Here is a 19,487-nt window from a genome sequence, read left to right as displayed (position 1 = left end):
TCCCTCCCTCCCTCCCTTTCTTCCTTCCTCCCTCCCTTTCTTCCTTCCTCCCTCCCTTTCTTCCTTCTTCCCTCCCTTCCTCCCTCCCTTCCTTCCTTCCTTCCTTCCTTCCTTCCTTCCTTCCTTCCCCTTCCTTCTTTCCTTCTTTCCCCCTCCCTCCCTCCCTCCTTCCCTTCCTTCCTTCCTCCCTCCCTTTCTTCCTTCTTCCCTCCCTCCCTCCCTCCCTCCCTCCCTCCCTCCCTCCCTTCCTTCCTTCCCCTTCCTTCTTTCCTTCCTTCCCTCCCTCCCTCCCTCCCTCCCTCCCTCCCTCCCTTCCTTCCTTCTTTCCTTCCTTCTCCCTCTCTCCCTACTTCCTTTCTTTCTTCCTTCTTCATCCTTCCTTCTTTCTCCTTCCTTCCTCCTTCCCTTCCTTCCCCTTCCTTCTTTTCTTCCTTCCTTCCCTCCCTCCCTCCCTCCTCCCACCCTCCCTCCCTCCCTCCCTTCCTTCCTCCCTTCCTTTTTTCTCCTTCCTTTTTTTCTTCCTTCCTTCCTTCCTTCCGTCCTTCCTTCCTTCCTTCCTTCCTTCCTTCCTTGTTTTTGGGCCACACCCCACGATGCTCAAGGCTACTCCTGGCTCTGCTCAGGGTCACTCCTGGTGGGCTCGGGAGACTCCATGAGGTGCTGGGGATCGAACTCGGTCTGGGTGCTCAGGAGCCTGACGCACTTCACCATGGCTCCAGCCCTGTGCTGGAATGTAAAGGCTGAGTGGGGAGGGCGTCTGAGCAGAGGAATTAGACTGGAAAAGCAGTGGGAGCAAATACGGTGAGACCTTCAGGGAAAGTAGCTCCCTGACCAATCAACAGGCGCACCAGGTCGGCACACACACACCCTCACGTGTGCATACCCCCAGCAGACCCTGGGTTCAGAGCCGTCAGCCGCCCTCTATTTGCATGGGGAAGGGCCTGCTTGGATAGGGAACCTGCTCACCTACCCCTCCACTGCGCACCAGGCTCCAGCACCTTCCTCTCAGGGCTCCCCACCAGCCTGTGGGCCGGGGGCCTGTCCACACCATTTCCGGAGCCGTGGGACGGAGGCTTCCTGACCAACCAGTGCAAGGCCTGGAGTCTCCCTTACAACAACTCAGAGCCTAGAAGGGGGAAGCTGGAGAGCTCTGGGGAAAGGCCAGGGGTCAGGGCTCTGGGCGTGTGCCCACCTGGACGTCAGGCTGCTCAGCCCTCTGGCCTTCCTCCCGGACCTGAGTCTCTTTCTGGTCCAGTTCAGGTTCTCGCGGCGGCATCTTCAGCGGGTCAACATGTCTCGGCCCAGCAGCAGAGCCATTTACCGTAAGCCCCCCGCCTCACCCTGTCTGACCCCCATGCCCTCAGGTCTCCCGCTGCCCCCCACCTCCTTCAGCCCCCCCCATGCCCTCACTCTGCTCACAGACAACCGGATGGAGTATACCCAGAGCCTCGTCATGGAGCCCGGCCAGATGCAGCACCGTGTGGAGGTGAGGATGCCCAGGGCCTCCCGGCACCCCCTGCCACACTGCCCTGCCCGAGCCCTGCCCACCAGGCACTGAGGCCCGGCCGGAGCAGAGGGTGGGGTCCACAGGTGCTGCCTCCCTCACTGAGCCGCTGCTCTTTGGCCAGGCCCTATCTCCGGGGCAGGAATGTGTGAACTCAGCAGAGAGCTGCTCTGGGCAGGAGCTGGGGACTGGAAGTGGGGAGCCAGGAGAGCGTGGTCCTGCCCGGAGGACGGGTTCGGGGTTGGGGGGGAGGGTGGGAACTGCAGGCTAGGGTGCCTGGGGAAGGAGGTGTGGAAGGGTGTGGTTGGGCCCAGGGCTCCGCAGGCTTCCGGAGAAGCAGGGTGTCTACAAGGCTCCCCAGGGCTGCATGAGTGAGCCCCCAATCAGCAAGGCCCGGGGGGAGGGAGGCCAGAGGTCAGCACCGCGGTGGGGGTGGAGACTGGCAGCCCCCAAACCCCGCAGAAAAGAACTGGCCCAACCACAGAGGGAAGGGAGAGGGGGTCCCTGAACATACCAGCCACGTAAACATCCAGAGAGGAACTAGGAATGAGGCATCAGCAGGCAGGAGGCAGCCCCAGACAGGCCCCAGACAGGCCTGGACTTGTCGGGGAGTTGCTGGCTGGAAAAAGGAGGGGTTTCCAGGGGAGGGGTCCCAGGGAGACCCCGCAGAGGGGGAAGAGCCTCACCATGAGCCTGGGGGCAAGCAGCTCCGAACTTAGGAGTGCAGAGGCCCTGCATGGCAGAAGCGGGGCATGAAGGGGGATGTGAGCGCAGGGGCCGCGGGCAGGGGCACGCAGGGCTGTGAGCAGAAAGACCTGGCGCCAGGAAGGGTTCCCACCCAGGGTGCAGATTCACTGGGAGCAGGCTGGAGCCTCATGGCTGGCCTGGACTGTGGGAGCCCCACGGAGGCCTTCCTCCAGGTCTCCCCACCCTCCCCTCTGAGCCGCCAGTATGCAGCTCCCAGTCCCTGGCAGCCCTGGCAGGACCGCAGAGACCCCCACCTCCCCGGCCCCTCTCCCACCTGCCCCCTGCAGCACCTGATGACGTGTAAGCTGGGGACGCGGCAAATCCAGGAGCCCAAGGACGTGCTGCAGCGGCTGCAGGACATGGAAGCACGAGGCCAAGTGTGGAGCCAGGACCTGCTCCTCCAGGTCAGGGATGGCTGGATGCAGCTGCTGGACATCGAGACCAAGGTGAGCCACCAGACGCCGGCTCCCAAACGCTGCCCCTCCATGGCCCAAACACAACCCCTGCCCCCCCAAGCCCAGTGTGCCACACCCCTGGCCCGTGAGGCCACAGAGCGGAGCACAGGAGCTGGGGGGGGGGGGGGGGGGCGGGGGATGGCGCCACCCAGAGCCACTGCCAAAGCTGGACCCACTCAGACCAGGGACAGAAGCCTCATGGCCCCCTGTCCTGACCCAGGAGGAACTGGACTCCTACCGCCTGGACGGCATCCAGGCCATGGATGTGGCGCTCAACATCTGCTCCTACAACTCCATCCTGTCCATCACCGCACGGAAGTCAGGTTCCACGGGCACCAACACTCTGCTCTTCCAGTGCCAAGAAGTGGGGGTGAGGGGGCAGGAGGGCGGGGGGGGGCGCGCAGGGTCACATCTATCTCATGCACACACACATACACACTCACACTCGCTCACACACACACACACACAAATGCACTCACACAAACATACACACTCTCAGTCACACACATACACAAGCACTCACACACACTCGCAATCACTCTCAGACTTGCTCACACACCTCTCACATGTCACTCACACACAAATGCACTCACACTCACAAATACACATTCACACTCTCACATACACACAAGGCACTAAACACACAGACAGCCTTACATATACTCAGTTACTCACACACACACACACTCTCAGTCTCACACACATTCACTCAGTCTCACACACTCACACACTCTCATTCATACTCTCAGTCTTACACAAACTCACACTCACTCTCATCCACACATTCATACACACTCACACACTCACACTCTCATAGTCACACACTCACACTCACACACTCACACTCTCACAGTCACACACACACTCACTCTCACACATTCTCTCTCACAATCTCACACACCACACTCAGTCACTCACACACTCTCACTCACACTCTCACACACAGTTACACACTCACACTCTCACAGTCACACACACACTCTCACAATTTCACACACTCACACTCTCACACTCTGACAGTCTCTCACACACCCACTCACACACGCACCCTGATTGCTGCCTCCTCCAGGCAGAGAAACTGAAGAGCAGCCTGCAGAAGGCGATGCAGGAGGAGCTGGAACAGAGGTAGGCACGGGGCTCACACCCTGCCCCCACCCCAGGGACCCGGGAACCTCCAGCACAACCCGCCTGGCCTGAGGCTGGGAGGACCAGGGAGGGGCCAGGGCACAGACGGGCTGGAGAAAGGGCTGGGAGTGCGGACAGCCACGCCTGGGGTGGACAAAGGCAAGAGAGCCCAGCGGGGTGGGCAAGGGCCCAGGAGACCCAGGAAAAGGTGGGGGTGCTAGGGAGGGGTGGGGCAGCCGGGGCCCCACCAGCAGGTAGAACCTCTGCCCTGAGAACCCCGTCAAAGGTATGACCCCATCGTGCGCCCCCAGGCCCCGCTTTGGAGGGCCTCGGCCAGGCCAGGACAGGTGGCAGGGGCCTCCCCCGGAAAGGCCTGTCCCCATGGAGCCGAGATTCCCGCAGGAAAGGGACTTCTCTGAAGAGCCGCCCTACAGGATGGCCCAGCAGGAGTGTGAGTTGGGTTCAGGCAAGGGGGGCAGAGGCGGCTTTGATCAGCCCGCCATGAGTCTGAGCTGTATTCTCTGCCATACAGACGCCCGGCTGCCCCCAAAGCCACTGTCACGCCAGTCCAGTGTTCTGGGGGAGCCCTACCCCGCCAGGCGGCCCCCCTCCCCTGAAGACCAGGACCTGTTGGGGGCTGAGGTAACTGGCCTGGCCCGGAGGTGGAGGGAGCCCAGGCTGAGATGAGCAGGGCACCCTGGGGACTGAGGGAGCAGGGAGGGGCCCCAGGGCTCCCACAGGGTCCTGCTCACTGGGGGCCATGGGTACTTTGGGGCAGATGGAGCTGAACCGCACCCTGCAGGAGATTGAAGCGTTTGTGAAAACAGTGGAGGCCCAGGGAAAGGCCAGCCACAAGAAGAAACTAAAGAAGAAAAAAGACAAGAATCAGGGCGGTGAGCACCAGGGCCCAGACAGGAATGCGTGTGTGCATGCATGCGTGTGAGCACGTGTATGCCACTGTGTGTGCACATGTGTACCTGTGTGAGGACTGTTTGACTGTGTATGAGTGCTCATGGAGTGTGCGTATGTGTGGGGATGAGCACATGTATGCGTGAGTGAGGAGTGTATGACTGTGGATGTGTGGATGTGGGTGAGCACATGTGTGCATGTATGAGGATTGTAGGACTGTGTATACGTGTGTGGGTGAGCACAGGTGTGAGGACTGTATGACTGTATGTGTGTGTGTTTATGCGTGTTGTGTGGGTGAGCACATGTGTGTTTGTGTGTCTGAGTGTGCATGTGGACACGAGTATTATGAATGTGGGTGAGATACAGTGGGGAGAGGGATTATTGGGGTGCTCTGTAACCCAGCGCCATCTCCCTTCCCCGTAGGTGTGACTCAGGCACAGTACACTGATTGCTTCCAGAAGATCAAGCACAGTCTCAATCTTCTGGTAGGGAAGTCACCCACAATGCCTCCTCTGGCTGTCTCCCTACTTCACCCTCCCCTGCCTCCGCCTGCAGCCCCCTCTGCTCTGGCCTCATAGGTACCGCAGATTCTCCCCAACACAGCCCCACATCCGGGGCCTTTGAGTGCCAGATTCTCAAAGGGTTGGAGGGCTAGAGAGAGCTCCACAAGCAGGGGTGCAGGCTATGCACGCAAAAGGCCCAGGTTTCACCCCAGCACCCCACGATCCCCCCCCCAAGAACTATCAGGAGTGGTCACCAAAAAATTAACACAAATGCCAGGGCTGGGAAACAGTGGGGCGGTGTGACCTCTGCCTGGCAGGCACCCAACCCGGGGAACCACCTGATGCCCTGAGCACTGCAGGGCAGCGCTGGAGACTGCCAGCAACCCTACCATAAGCCACTGAGCCCAGTTGGCTGAGAATTACTAGTGGGGCTCCCAGGCCTTCAGAGCATCACTTGAGAGGTCAAAACAAAGGACTCAAAAGGACTGTGGAGTCCCAAGTGCAAGAGGGGTTGACTCAAAGGTAATGAGCCGCCTTGTGTCCCCAGGGCATGCTAGGCCATTGCCTGCAGGAGCCAGGGGCTCCGGAGTTCGTGCACATCCTGTTCCAGACTCTGAGCCACGTGAGTTGGGGGAGGCCAGGGTGGGGAGTGGGACAGGCGGGGGCTAAGATGCAGAAGCTGAGGCAGAATGCAGGGGACAGTTGCGGGGTCTGCTCCTCGCTCACCCCAACACACCCTTCTCACTACCCCCAAGGGGCACAGCAGTAGATATGGGCCAGGGTTGAAGCCAAGGACATGGAGGCTCCAGGGGAGAGAGGACAGGGCAAAGGGACTGAGGGGACAGGGCACTGGCATCATGGCTCTGTGAAGGGGAAGCTCTAGGCCTGGACCACCTCTCTCTGCCTTGGGGGCAACTTTCTGACCCCTCCCTCCCCTCCAGTTGCTGGACTACTGCTCTGAGAAGACCCTGGCAGCCCAAGTGATCTCACCGCTCCTCACCCCCAGCGCTATCAACCTGCTCCAGTCCTGCCTCAGCCAGAAAGAGAGCACGTTCTGGAAGGGGCTGGGCATCGCCTGGACCACCAGCCAGTGAGTGGACAAGCCTGTGCTGAACCTCGGGCATGGGACTTCGGGTACAGGGCTGGGTCAGGGAGATGGGACTCAGGGCACAGGGCCGGGTCAGGGCGGTGGTCCAGTTCTATATTGTCCCAAGCCAGCGAGGGATGTGGCATGCAACTTCCTCAACTCTTTCTAAGATTTGAAGCAGGAGCACGGTGAGCTGGGCACAGACTTGGCACGTGGAGGCCCAGGTTTGATCCCCAGTACCACATGGTCTCCCCAAAAGTCTGTCCCCAACCAAAACCAAAAAACTAAGTACATTTCGGGGGAAATAGCCACCATTTACCATAGTCACCACCAAAGGAATCAAGAACAGTTCTTCCCAAGAGAAAAACTGGCTATGCTTTTCTGAAATACATTCTCATTTGTGTCAAGGACAAAGTGAAAACTTTGTCTCTGTCCAGGACAGAATTTAAGTTTTACTGGTGCGGGAGCTGCTACAAATGTAATTTCTGTAAGATTTGGCAGCCAGCTGGCAGAGGAATAGAGGGACATTTCCTTAGGTTGGAAGGGCTGGGCAGGGTCAAACTGATGAGAACCACGGGGAGCAGTGCTGAAACCAGCTTGGACGTACTGAGCTGTCAGCAAAACATTCCCCAGCACACAGTGACTGCCTTCAGGTTAGCAGGCCTATGGTGTGAGAGTCAGGGCCACTGGAGATCAGCACTCCAATGGGAATCTTCAGAACAACCTTGGGAAAATTCTAGAAACATGGCACCAGGGCAAAGGACTAGATCTGGGGAAAAAAGCTCAAAGAGCTAGAGCTTATGTCAGGCAGACACAGGCCCTGAGTTTGGACCCTAGACCCCAGCCAGTGGGCCTGAGCAGCACTGAATTAAACCATTTAGCCCTATTGGTCAATCACTGGGAGTGGTCTCTGGGCCCCCTGGCACTCCTTGGGAGAAGAGTGTCCCTAAAAAAATAAATAAATAAAATAAAGCTAAGGAGATTAGGAGAAGTTCCAGAGAGTTCAAAGGAAAAAGAAGAAAGCATAAAGCCAAGAGAAGCAAGAAACAAGGCAGTTGTTTGGGTGATTCTTCCCAATCAGCCCCCTGGAAAGATTTTTGGAGGGGGTCCAACTCACTTAAAATCATAAATAATAATTTGTTGCCATATATTTTGTTAGAGTAGGCTATCTATATTATCCCATATTGTCCATCACTAGAACTTTTTAAAGTGTCCAGTTCGGTGGCATTAATATTAAGTGTATTAAGCGTAGGAAAGATAGCACAGTGGGTAGGGTTGTGCACACATGGCCTTTGCCTGTACGCATATGGCCTAAGTTTGATCTCTGGCACCACATTATAGCCCCCCTGAGCACTGCCAGGAGTGATCCTTGAGCAAAGAGTTAGGAATGAGCCCTGAGCACTATTGGGTGTGGCCAAAATAAACCAAAATAAGTAATGTTGTGCAAACATCACCACTAACCATTTTCAGGACATCTTCACTATTCCAAACAGAAACTCTGTACCCGTTAAACAATGAAACTAAATAAAATGTGGGGCACATTCCTTCCCTGTCCCCGCCCCTCTGTTCTACTGCCTTCATTCTGCTTTCTGTCTCTGTATTGTTTCAAACACAGAGTTAATCAGATGTGCCCTAAGTTGTTTTTCTAATTTCTCAAAATACCATAAATGAATGAAATGAAAGACATACAGGACAAAGATTGAAAGGGATGTAAAAAACTCAAAAGAGTTGAGTTTCAAGCATTTTATAATCAAGTACATTGATTTTAAGCAACTCGTTCCAAATACCATATTTCACTGAATAACGAATGGTTGCAGATTTTGTGCCTTAATTTTAAATTTTTGTGCAAAAAAAAGTGTGTGTGACTATTATGTGAAGCTTTCTTAAAAAGCAGTTCTGGGGCTGGTGCAATAGCACAGCGGGTAGAGCGTTTGCCTTGCATGCAGCCGACCTAGGTTCGATTCCCAGCATCCCATATGGTCCCCCGAGCACCGCCAGGAGTAAATCCTGAGTGCATGAACCAGGAGTGAGTAACTCCTGTGCATCGCTGGGTGTGACCCAAAAAGAAAAAAAAAAGCAATTGTGCCCATATTACTTTAAAATGGGGTGCAACAACTACGTAATAGAAAACACGGTTTAGCTCTAAGAACTGAACTCATCCAGAATAGAGAAGCATTCCTCAGGTTGGGGGCCTACACTGTTCAACTCTAGGCCCCCGAGATATTCTAAGGGGCCACAGGAGGACCTCATGTAAAGAAGGGACCACAGCACCAAACTGGGGGACAACAGTAGGACAGGGACACCACAGGAAGAAAACAAGTTTGGAAGGGAGCACAGTGAGAGAAGCAGTAATACAAGCTCACAGGACTCGGCATAGGGAGACAATGGATCCTTTAGGTGAACTAGTGTCAGTGCCGTAAGGGCAGTGGTGGGAGTTTCGGTTGCTCGGAAGAGTGAAAGAACCATTGGTGAGGAATTGTAGGTAGAACACAGAGATGCATTCTTGAAAGATTACGGTATTGAAGAGGCGATGAGAACAGCAAACGGCCAAGGGACGACTTTGGTTTGGGGACGAAGAGAAACAACCAGGCAGATTTAGAGGGATCATTTATTTGCTCACTAATTCCCAAGATGGATAACTATTGATCTTGGGAATCCCTGGGACCTAGTCGCCACACGCCGTCCAACGTCCTCCAGGTAATGCACTCAAGTTCCACAAAGAAACATGGCCATGGGAACCCCGTGGGGTCTGGCATGAGGGAACGTAAAGATCAGGCTCACAGTTCAGGAGCAGTGGAGAAGAGGACACACCTGGCGCTGTCCGGCTGAGGGGCTGGGCACTGCCAGGTGGGAGCCTGAAGGGTCGCCCAGGAGCCCGCCTGAGTCTGTGGAGTGAGCCGAGGCAGACCGGCAGATTAGCATCCCGAAATGGGGTTTGGTAATCCTCGGTGACTCTGTCATTCTCACACGCCCGCTCTCCACTCAGCGGGCACTGTGCTGGGGGTGGGGTTCTGGATGACTGCACTGTGTGGGCAGAGGCTGTTGTGCCCGTCTTTGTGGCTGCACTGTTTGATCCTTTGTGGGTTCCCTGGAGCCTTCTGTCGATACACATAGACCCAGAGGGGAGGCCCGAGGCGAGTCTAGACACACTCTCTGTCCCCAATGCCCCTGCGGCTTGGCTCATGGTGGACCTCACTGTGTTCTCTCTTCAGGGACCATTGGAAAGGCAGCGAGCCCATCCCTTACCAGCCCACCTTCACCAGTGACTTGATGAGTCCAAAGCCCCTCAGCCAGGTAGGGGTGAAGGCTGAGCCTGGGCCGGGTCAATGCCCAGGTCTCTGCTAGTTTCTTCTCTCTCAGGCCCAGCCGGTGGTAGGTGGTTCCTCGCCCCGGCCCCCGCCCCCACCCTCACCCCACACACACACCTATACATCAGATGTGGTGGGACTCCAGCTCCATCTGGCTCTCTCCTGCTCTGTTCCCAGGAACAGGAACCCCCAGGAAACGAGAACCTGACTATCTCTAGGTAGGTTCTGGGTTGGGTCGGGACCGAGAGGACGGGCTGGGGAGAGGGCCATTATTTCCCCCTCCCAGAGGCCCCCCACCCCCAGGCTCTCTGGCAGCCTGACCCATGCACCAACACCTCTGCATGGAGTGAATTAGCAGTTTTCCCCCTGTCTGCTCCAGTCCCCTCCCCTCATGGGGGGTAAAGTACAGGGCAGAGCTCAGGACAGACCCTGGCTGTGTCACTGCCCACCTCTCCTGCCGGCAGAACAGGACACTGACCTGGAACTGTTCTCTACAGGTGTCCCAGAGACACTGCAGGCAGCAGGCACTAGTTAAATGGGAGCTGGGGGACAGAGTCAGGGGCCCCAGCTCAGAGGCCCCAGCTCCAGAGTCACCCTGATTCTGCCCTGGGCTGCGGGGAAGCTTTAGGTCAGCGAGCAGCTCCCGCCTTGACCAAGAGGAACCGTACGACAGTGGCCGGGCAGCTCATGGGATGCAGGCTATCTGTGAGTTCCAGGCCAGGAACCAGCAGGAGCTCACAGTGGCCCAAGGGGAGGTGCTGGAGGTGAGTGAGGCTGGGGAAGGAGGTGGGCTCTGGGGCGGGAGGAGGACTGATAAGGAGAGGCTGGGTGGCAAGGGAGGCTCCTGGCGGTGATGGAAGCGGGGCCTCTCCACAGGTTCTGGACCAAAGCAAGCGGTGGTGGCTGGTGAAGAACCAGAGGGGCTCGAGTGGCTACATCCCCAGCAACATCCTGGAGCCCCTGCAGCCGGACCAGGGCCAGTCTCCGCCTTGGGTATTTCCCGGGAGCCTGAGTGGGGGTTGCGCGTGAGGGTTCGTGGGTCACGGAGAGTCAGCTCTGGACTGGATGGGGGCGGAGGCAGAGCTCATGGTGGGGTGTCAGCAGAGAACCAGCCTCAAGGGCCCACGGGGCCCTGGGGAATCCAGGCAAAGAGCCTGGAGGAGGGGGACGGGTGGAGGGCGCTTGAGACAGTCAACCCCTCACCCCTTCTTCCCTCGATTCTAGACACCAACGCTGAGACTCAGCTCGAAGCCGGCAGAGGTCACAGCCTGGCTGCAGGCCGAGCACTTCTCCCCCGAGTGAGTGTCAGGGCCCAAGGGTGTGTCAGGAAATCTTTGCAAAGGCCCCGATAGTAACTTAGGACACCAGAACCCACAAGACGATGACAATGGTCCATGGGGCGCTGCCTTGAGAGGGCATGTCCCCCATCTGGCGTGGTCAGAGCCCTGAGCAGGGACCCCTTGCTGTGCAGGCAGCAGGCTCAGGGAACCTGGGAAGAAGCCCCCTACTCCAACCGTAACCCCAATAATGACTAGGCTGTCCCCTGGGGCCTGCTGTCTTTAAACCCATGGGTTCTGGAAAGGGTTCAAGTCCAAAGGTTACTGTTCCTGTCCACAGTCAGGTAGCCTGGCCCACCAGTAACCCCCTGCAACCCCAGACTCCAAGCCCGAAGGTTCAGGTGCAGGGCTCCGGGCCAGCCCTGACGCCCGCTGCCCTGTTCCCAGCACGGTGAAGACACTTGGGCACATGAACGGCCGCCAGCTGCTTCACCTGAGATCCGGGGAGCTACAGATGCTGTGCCCTCAGGAGGCCTCACGGATCCTGTCGCGGCTGGAAGGCATCAAACGGATGCTGGGGGTAAGGACTGGCGTGGGGGTGGGCGTCCACTGAGACGGCGGCTGTCTCCTGCAGGAGAGAGTTTGGGTGAAACTGAGGTACTGGGCACAAAGATTTCACCCACTGCTGCAGGTGGCCCACACCGAGACCACCTCTGGCTGGCCTGAGCTCGGGGGTTGGGGGGCGGCCTTCCCAGCCTCACCCAGATTCTCATCCTCCCTCAGAAGGTACGTTAGGCACAACCCAGACACCGTCAAGACCTTGACACAAGCAACTTCGACGCTCTCGAGCCCTTTGAGCCAGAAAACATCTCCTTCAAGGCCCCATTCTGCAGCTCACCCCACCCCCCAGCTCCCGAAGCCCTGAGGATGCGAAGTCCCCCAACGGAGACACGGTGTCACTTTATGCTGTAGTGAAAGCAGTGAGCTTTCTGTCCCCTCTATTTATTGTCACGCTTCCCTCCAGCCTTGATTTCTCAGGACTCTCCAGTCTGAGTGCTCCCAAATAAAGACCTGTTTAAGCTTGCAGTCCCGGTTGCTTGTTCTGTGCACGCTGGGAGCCAGAGGCAGGGAGGCAGGAGGCCGGGACACTGGGCACGAATGCCCAGAGCCCTCCGTGGTCAGACTAGAAACATGGGGCAGCTGGACGTGCAGCACTGCACGCTGCAGCTGGACGGAAACTTTGACCCTGGGCTCTGCTCCCCTGACTCTTTTTAAATCTAAGACTATGCTCCCGAGTTTAAGTCCGGAGGGGCACACCCAGTGGTGTTCAGGGCTTATTCCTGGTTCTGGACTCAGGGATCACTCCTAGAGAGATTAAAGGGACCCTATGTGGTGCTGGAAATCAAATCCTGGATAACCAAGTACAAGGCAAGTACCTTACCTATTACATTGTCTCTCAGACCCATATGCCTCCAGGCTTTATCCTTAGGGGCCCACTTGTCCCTGCTTATTCCTAGCACCTGGGGGCAGGTACACTTGGCAAAAACAAAGAGCACCAGGCTGGCAACAGTAGGCACTGCCCAGCTGTGCTAGCTGATAAGAAATTGTACCTGGATGCCAGGTGCTCCCCCATCTATATAACTTTCACATTTGACACAACTTCTGTCCCCTACTCTGGAGTGGGCCAAGCTCAGGCCACCGCCCCACCTCTCCTTCTTGGAACAAAAAGCACTGGAACGAAAGTTAAAAGTCCACAGTTGCCTATGTGGACTATGGCTCTGTTCTGTGGAAAGTTAAAGGAGGCTTTGCATTAATCTCGGGCTGCTGATATCACTTTCTGTGGGAGGCTCTTTGCCCTCCCATCCCCCCAGACTTCCACCCTATGCAACAGCTGTAGTTTCTCTGACTATAACCACAGAGAAGGCTTGCTGAAGACCGTCCCTTCTCTGCTGAATTTGCCCATAGCGCTAACAGTGTCCGGGATCTAGGTTACAGACTTCCTGTGTCATTTGCTCAAATTCCTTGCCTTAGGAAGGTCCCCCCAAGGCCGGCCAAGAGTGTTCCCTGAGCAGAGTCAGGAATAAGCGCCTACTCTCCATCCAAACAGAACAGACAAACAAAACCAAATTCCTAACTTCAGAAAGTTACACACAAAAGGCAAGTATAAAAGGTTCTCTCACCGGGCCAGAGAGATAGTATAGTGGGTAAGGCACTTGCCTTGCACACAGCCAACTCGATTCGATCTCCAGTATCCCCTACAAAGTACATTACCCCTGAGCCTTTCAGAAGTAATATCTGAGTGCAGAGCCAGGAGTAATCCCTGAGCACTGCTGGGTGTGGCCCCAAAACAAACAAACACAAAAGTTCTCTTGCAAAACAAACCCAAGTAAAAGGCAGGAAAGTGAGACCTTTAGGGTCTGTCAAAGGCAAAAGTTAACCAAAGAAGTTCATTTCTAGGGTGAATAAGGAGGAGGTAATATGAACCTATGTCCCCTCTGGGTCTTGGAGGAAGGTGAAATGGGACTAAAGGAGAGTTAGAAGTAAGAAACTCACCAGAATGAGAGAAACGGTTTTAGTCCAGAGTTTCCTGGGATCCCCAGCAGAGACTGAGAAATGGGGGTAACCTGAGGCTGGCACAAGAGTGGCCAACAGGCAGATCTCAGCCGGTGGGCAGCTTGAATTCGAATAAATGAGCTTATGTCTATGAGATCCCAAGGCCACTACTTGGCACGTCATTCGTGAGCCTATGTTAAGTGAAAGAGCACAGGGAGAAGAACAAATATCAGATGACCTCACTCACCTGTGGTATACAGTGAAGCAAAACAAGGAAATCCCTTGACCTTTGTTTACAAAACTGAGATCACCAAGCAGTGGAGTGAATGGGGAGAAAGAAGTGGGCTTAGGTGTGAGAGAAGAACAATGGTGGAGGGTGTTGGGCACCTTGGTGGTGGTGTAAGTACAGCAATTTGTACATCGAAACCATAAACAGGGGTGGGGGCAACAGTACAGCAGATATGCCCTTACCTTGCGCTCGGCCAACCAGGTTCAATCCCCAACACCTCAAATGGTTCCCTGAGTGCAGAGCCAGGAGTAAACCCTGAGCATGGCCAGGTGTGGCCAAAAAACATATAAATAAATAAACATACACATTAATACCATTTTATAACCATGTTACCTAGCCCACAATCAATAAAAAATAAATTTTTGATTACATTTAAAAGTCCACTCTACCAAAAGCAACATATAGATTAAATACAGTCCCAACACAAATTCTAATGATATTTTTAAAGGAACTAGAACAAATAAAAAATAAACCTTAGTGTTAAGGTTCATATGAAATCATAAAAGATGTCAAATCCTATGGCAATGTCAGAGAAGAAAATAAGTAGGTAGAAGCATTGTATTACCTGACTTCAGACTATACAACAAAAGAAACTGGAGCAATATCACAATGGGTAGGGTGTTTGCTTGGCATTGGCTGACCCGGGTTCTATCCAGCATCCCATATGGTCCCTTGAGCACCCCCAGAGAGCCAGGCGTAATCCCTGAGCATTGCAGGGTGTGCTCCAAAAATAAAACATTTAGAGGAGCATAAAAGTGTCTTGGAGAATAGCCAAGATCAGTACCAGGAGGATTACTCCATGGCTTAGAGGCCAGCGGGCATTCTAGGGGAAAGGGCAGCCCAGATAGAGAAGGGAGCACCAAATAAAGGGTGTTTGGAGGATCCTCCCAGGATGGGAGATGCATATTGAAAGCAGACTATGGACCAGACATGATTGCCACTCAATGCCTCTTTTGCAAACCACAACACCCAAAAGGAGAGAGAAAATAAAAGGGAATGCCCTGCCACAGAGGCAGGGTGGGATGTGGAGGATGGGGGGTGGGAGGGATACTGGGATACATGGTGGTGGAAAATGGGCACTGGTGGAGGGATGGGTATTTGATCATTGTATAATTGAAACCCAAGCACAAAAATTTGTAAGTCTACAATTGTACCTCATGGTGTTTCACTAATAAAAAATTTTTTTAAAAAAGTGTCTTGGAGGAGCAAAAGAAAAGGGAACTCTCCAGTGCTTGAAACGTACATCTTGCAACCATTCTGGAAAGTCCTACAGAACTTCCTCAAGAAGGTGAAGACAAGGACCAGAGAGAGCTCAAAGGGTTGGCGTGCATGGTTGGCCCAGGTTTGAGTCCCAGCACCATCAGAAAGAAGCCCTGGCACAGGCTCAGAGGAGCTCCTGAGCACAGCAGGGTGTGGCCCCCCAACAAAAATAAAAGAAATTAAAAATAAAACTACTATCTGATCCAGCAATTACACTTTTAGGTATCAAAAAAAAATAAAGTGCCCTTTATTAGATGACTTGGAAAATTGTGGTGCATTTATACAGTGGAATAATATTTGGCTATTAAAATAAGGAAAATTGTCATTTACAGCAAATTGGAAGGAATTGAAGAGGGAGCGATTATGGAAAACAAATCATAAAAGAAAAAAGACAGGTGGTGGATATGTGCAACATACTGATATGAAATCAACGAACGGACAAAATAGAATAGGACAAATCCGTGGACACTGACCGCAGAGCTAAGGACAGTTTTGGATAAGACAGTGAGGAAAGGGAGACAGCTGAGAAAGGAGGGGAATGGCCCAGCGCTTCCAGTGAACTCTTGGGGAAATGTGATTTCCACCGCAAATTCAGGAGCTCACTGTCCTAAGTGGACTTGCCATGGAGCACGCGGGCAAAACAGTTCAAAAGAATTCTGCACATGTGCCCAGCAGCCCTCATCGACGAAGACAGCAATGCCCAGGTAGCCCCGGCCAGCCTCTGGGGTCTTGGCCGCCTCCCACCCACCTCCCCAGAAAAGTGGGTCTGAAACGAAGCTGGTTCCGAGGGTCACCCGGACCGTCCCGGGCTGCGCTGCTGAAACTCTTCTGGCCTAACTGCTCCCATTTGCAGGGATGCGTGAGCCCAATGCAGGGGCCGCCGAGCTCCAAGCGCAGCTGCACCCGGGAAGCCCCCGGCCGCGCGGGGCGGGGCGGGGCGGAGGCGGGTAGGGGCGGAGCCAGGGCCGTTCGTTGGCCACGCCCCTCGCGTGCCTATAAAAGCTCCGGCCGCGCCCACTCTCAGGCCGGGTTGCAGCATCACTGGGGAGTCGGCACCATGTCGGACCAGTCCACTATGGTCCTGGGTTACTGGGATATTCGCGGGGTGAGTGCCAGCCCACCCGCCCGGAGCTGAGGTTCCGTGGGGCGCCCGAGCTCCCTTCCCCGAGCACAGCCAACCCCGCCGAGCCGCTGGAGGGCAGGGACCGGTGGACGCGGACCTAAGTGAGGGCAGCAAACGGCCGGGGCGGGTCTCGCGACCGCTTAACGTCCACCTCAGCGGCGGCGGGGTGCTGCTGGGCCGAGGCTGCCCCGGACCCGCCAGGCATGCCAGTCGGGGAGCGGGGCACGGGAGCGGAGCAGGGCTGAGCCCCCGCACTCACCCCAGCTGTCTGCCTGCAGCTGGCACAAGCCATCCGCCTGCTCCTGGAGTTCACGGGTACCTGCTATGAGGAGAAACAGTACACCTGCGGGGAAGGTAAAGCCGCCCTGGGCGCCCATGCACCCCCGCCCCAAACCGGCCCTCGCCGCCTCCCCGCTAGGAGCTCTGCTGTGTCCACTGAAGGCAAAGATGTGCCCCTCTCTAGAAGCCGGCATCCTGCCTCCAAGCGCCACGCATCGGACAGGCCCCAAGGGTTACAGGGACATGCTTTCAGGGCTCAGGAATGTAAGGGATTGGGATTGGATCGTTTCTTTAGCTCGTCTCTCTCTCCTAATCTGTTAAGAAAGCTGGGTCTCACTCCATTCTCTCTCTTACAGCTCCTGACTATGATAAAAGCCAGTGGCTGGACGTGAAATTCAAACTAAACCTGGACTTCCCTAACGTAGGTATCATTAAGGGAAGAAGGAGCAAGGGGAGACCCAAGACCACGAACTGCATTCTTCTTTCCTCCTCCTCCTAGAAGGAGCAAGAACAAGGGTGCTTAATCTGAATAGAGTAGATAGAAACCAGGAACTTGGAAAGGGGGAGGGGAATACATTGAGCCACTTCTCTGATTCATTTATTCACTGTAGCACTGTCCTCCCATTGCTCATCGATTTGCTCGAGTGGACCCAGTAATGTCTCCATCGTGAGACTTCTTGTTACTGTGTCTGGCATATCAAATGCGTAAAGGGGAGCTTGCCAGGCTCTGCCGTGCAGGCGAGATACTCTCAGTAGCTTGCCTGGCTCTATTTATTCTTATGTGTGATGCTGAAACTCAACCCAGGGCCTCACATGTGCAAGACAAGTGCTATACTCCTGACCACATCCCCATCCCCCAAAAAGAGAATATCTTAGAAAGAAAGAGAAAGAGAGAGAGAGAGAGAGAGAGAGAGAGAGAGAGGAAGGAAAGAAAGAAAGAAAGAAAGAAAGAAAGAAAGAAAGAAAGAAATGAACTCCAGGGGCTGGAGCAATAGCACAGTGGGTAGGGCATTTGCCTTGAATGTTGCCGACCCGGGTTTGATTCCCAGCATCCCATATGGTCTCCTGAGCACCACCAAGAGTAATTCCTTAGTACATGAGCCAGGAGTAACCCCTGTGTAATGCTGGGCGTGACCCAAAAAGAAAAAAAAGAAATGAACCCCAGTCCAAAATCCAATGGGATAAACCTTGGCTCATTTTTCCTTTCTTCTAAGATAGCATTTTATCTTGTACTATTGGCTTCCATCCAAATTCTCACCCTCCTTGGGAGAACTAGTGAAGCAGAAGATAGTTATCTTGGACCAAAAAAAAAAGATGAATGTGCACACCTTGCATGGGGCCAACCCCACTTCCATCCCTGTTGCCACAAAGTCCCCGAGCATCACAGGCTATAGCCCTGGAGGTCTCCAAGAACCACCAGGCAACAATAGGGCCTGAACAGTAAACTGCCAACCCAGGGCCTCCTGAGAAACCCCAGGAGAGCCCACCTTCCTCCCCTTCATTTCACCTCTTCTTTTCCTCCAGTTGCCCTATCTCATGGATGGGAACAACAAACTGACCCAGAGCAATGCCATCATGCGCTACATTGCTCGCAAAAATAACATGTGTGAGTGTGGGATGGGGCTGGCCAGGGAGGCCCTGAGTCTGTATCATACTATGGGTGATTTGTGGTCATTTGGCCCTGTTACAGGTGGTGACACAGAAGAACAAAGGATCCGAATAGACATCATAGAGAACCAAATAATGGATTTCCGCATGCAGCTCATAAAGCTCTGCTACAGCCCGGACCATGTAAGCTGCCTCAGCTAGCGCTAGGCACTCAGGAGTGGATGCAGCTACTTCCTGCAGGAACCGGAAATAGGACTGTCAGTTGGCAGGGTGGGGCAGGGGACCAGGGAGCATTGGGTTGACATGTAACTCAGGTGTTGGCCCCTCTTCTTTTCCAAGCCCCTCCTTTCCAGCCTGACACTTCTGTCTCACTCCTGCCACAGGAGTACCTGGACGTCCCCTCACAGGGCAGAGCTCGGGATGATGGTGAAGATAAGAATGCCGGTCTGATCTCTCCTCTCCTTCACAGGAAAAGCTGAAGCCTCAGTACTTGGAGCAGCTCCCTGGACAACTGAAGCTGTTCTCCTTGTTCCTGGGGAAGTTTTCATGGTTTGCTGGGGAAAAGGTAGGAGGAAGGGCAAGGGAACCAGGATCCCTTTCTGGCTTGGCAGTTGCTAATGCCCACACCCACCCCTGTCCTTCCTGCAGCTCACCTTTGTGGATTTTCTCACCTATGACGTCTTCGACCAGAACCGTGCCTTTGAGCCGAGGTGCCTGGATGAATTTCCAAATCTGAAGAATTTCATGTGCCGTTTTGAGGTGATGTCCTGGGCCTTTCTCTTAGAAACTGCAGATTCCCCTGGGTCTCAAAGGACCCCAATGAGACCAAGTCTTGCCCAATTCCAGCTTTTGCTTAAAGGGATCAAGGGCTGGGCATCTGGAAGTCTTTGTGTGTGGGTAGGCACCTGACTTTAGTATACTTTAGTAAAGTATACTAAAGATGCTGAGTACAAGAAAGGGAGCAGTCGAGGGCATAGGGAGAGGGTACAGGCGGCCTGTGAATTGTCACTGGTGGGGCAGTGGGGCAGGTCTTTTCAAAGGTCCAAATGCTTCCCTTCCAGGCCCTGGAGAAAATAGCAGAGTTCATGCAGTCCGACCGCTGTTGCAAGATGCCCATCAACAACAAGATGGCCCAGTGGGGCAACAAGAGTATCTGTTGAGCAGGAGCCTAGTAGGGCTTGATGCTCCATTCAGTCCCCACGGGGCTGGTACTCTTCTCTGCTCTCGTCAATAAATAGCACTTAGTCACAGTGTCTAGCTGCATATTTCTTGGGAGCAGAGGCTGCAGGAGAGGAAGGGTGGATGGAAAATTCTCAAGATGCAGATTCAGCCACATCCCCACCCCAGCCCCAAAGCTGTGGTCAAGGACTAGAAGTTTGTATCCAAGCCTTGAGAAGGATAACTAGACATAAAGGTGAAATGTCACTGTTGAAGAAAAAATAATGGGACAGTGCCAGGAA

At 54.6% G+C, this 19,487-nt stretch overlaps 2 protein-coding genes across 2 annotated transcripts; both read left to right on the top strand.

Moving 5' to 3' along the window:
• Nucleotides 1–1,291: 1,291 nt before the first annotated feature.
• On the top strand, nt 1,292–12,903 carry EPS8L3 (EPS8 like 3). The gene is made up of 19 exons (XM_056139013.1): nt 1,292–1,322; nt 1,422–1,486; nt 2,539–2,697; nt 2,927–3,076; nt 3,776–3,831; nt 4,143–4,282; nt 4,364–4,473; nt 4,610–4,724; nt 5,164–5,225; nt 5,791–5,865; nt 6,185–6,333; nt 9,543–9,624; nt 10,298–10,402; nt 10,515–10,631; nt 10,863–10,936; nt 11,363–11,495; nt 11,699–11,701; nt 11,809–11,895; nt 12,787–12,903. The coding sequence occupies exons 1-19, from the start codon at nt 1,292–1,294 to the stop codon at nt 12,901–12,903; spliced, it is 1,830 nt and encodes a 609-aa protein (XP_055994988.1).
• Nucleotides 12,904–16,032: 3,129 nt separating this feature from the next.
• On the top strand, nt 16,033–19,278 carry LOC130046162 (glutathione S-transferase Mu 5). The gene is made up of 8 exons (XM_056139075.1): nt 16,033–16,122; nt 16,419–16,494; nt 16,776–16,840; nt 17,944–18,025; nt 18,110–18,210; nt 18,497–18,592; nt 18,676–18,786; nt 19,089–19,278. Exons 1-8 carry the CDS (start codon nt 16,075–16,077, stop codon nt 19,185–19,187), a joined length of 678 nt encoding a protein of 225 aa, XP_055995050.1. The 5' UTR covers nt 16,033–16,074; the 3' UTR covers nt 19,188–19,278.
• The last annotated feature ends 209 nt before the right edge of the window (nt 19,279–19,487 follow it).

The sequence above is a fragment of the Sorex fumeus genome, unplaced genomic scaffold (genome assembly GCF_029834395.1).
Source record: "Sorex fumeus unplaced genomic scaffold, SorFum_2.1 ptg000131l, whole genome shotgun sequence".
Classification (NCBI taxonomy): Eukaryota; Metazoa; Chordata; class Mammalia; order Eulipotyphla; family Soricidae; genus Sorex; species Sorex fumeus.
This window is presented reverse-complemented; position numbering and strand designations above follow the sequence as displayed.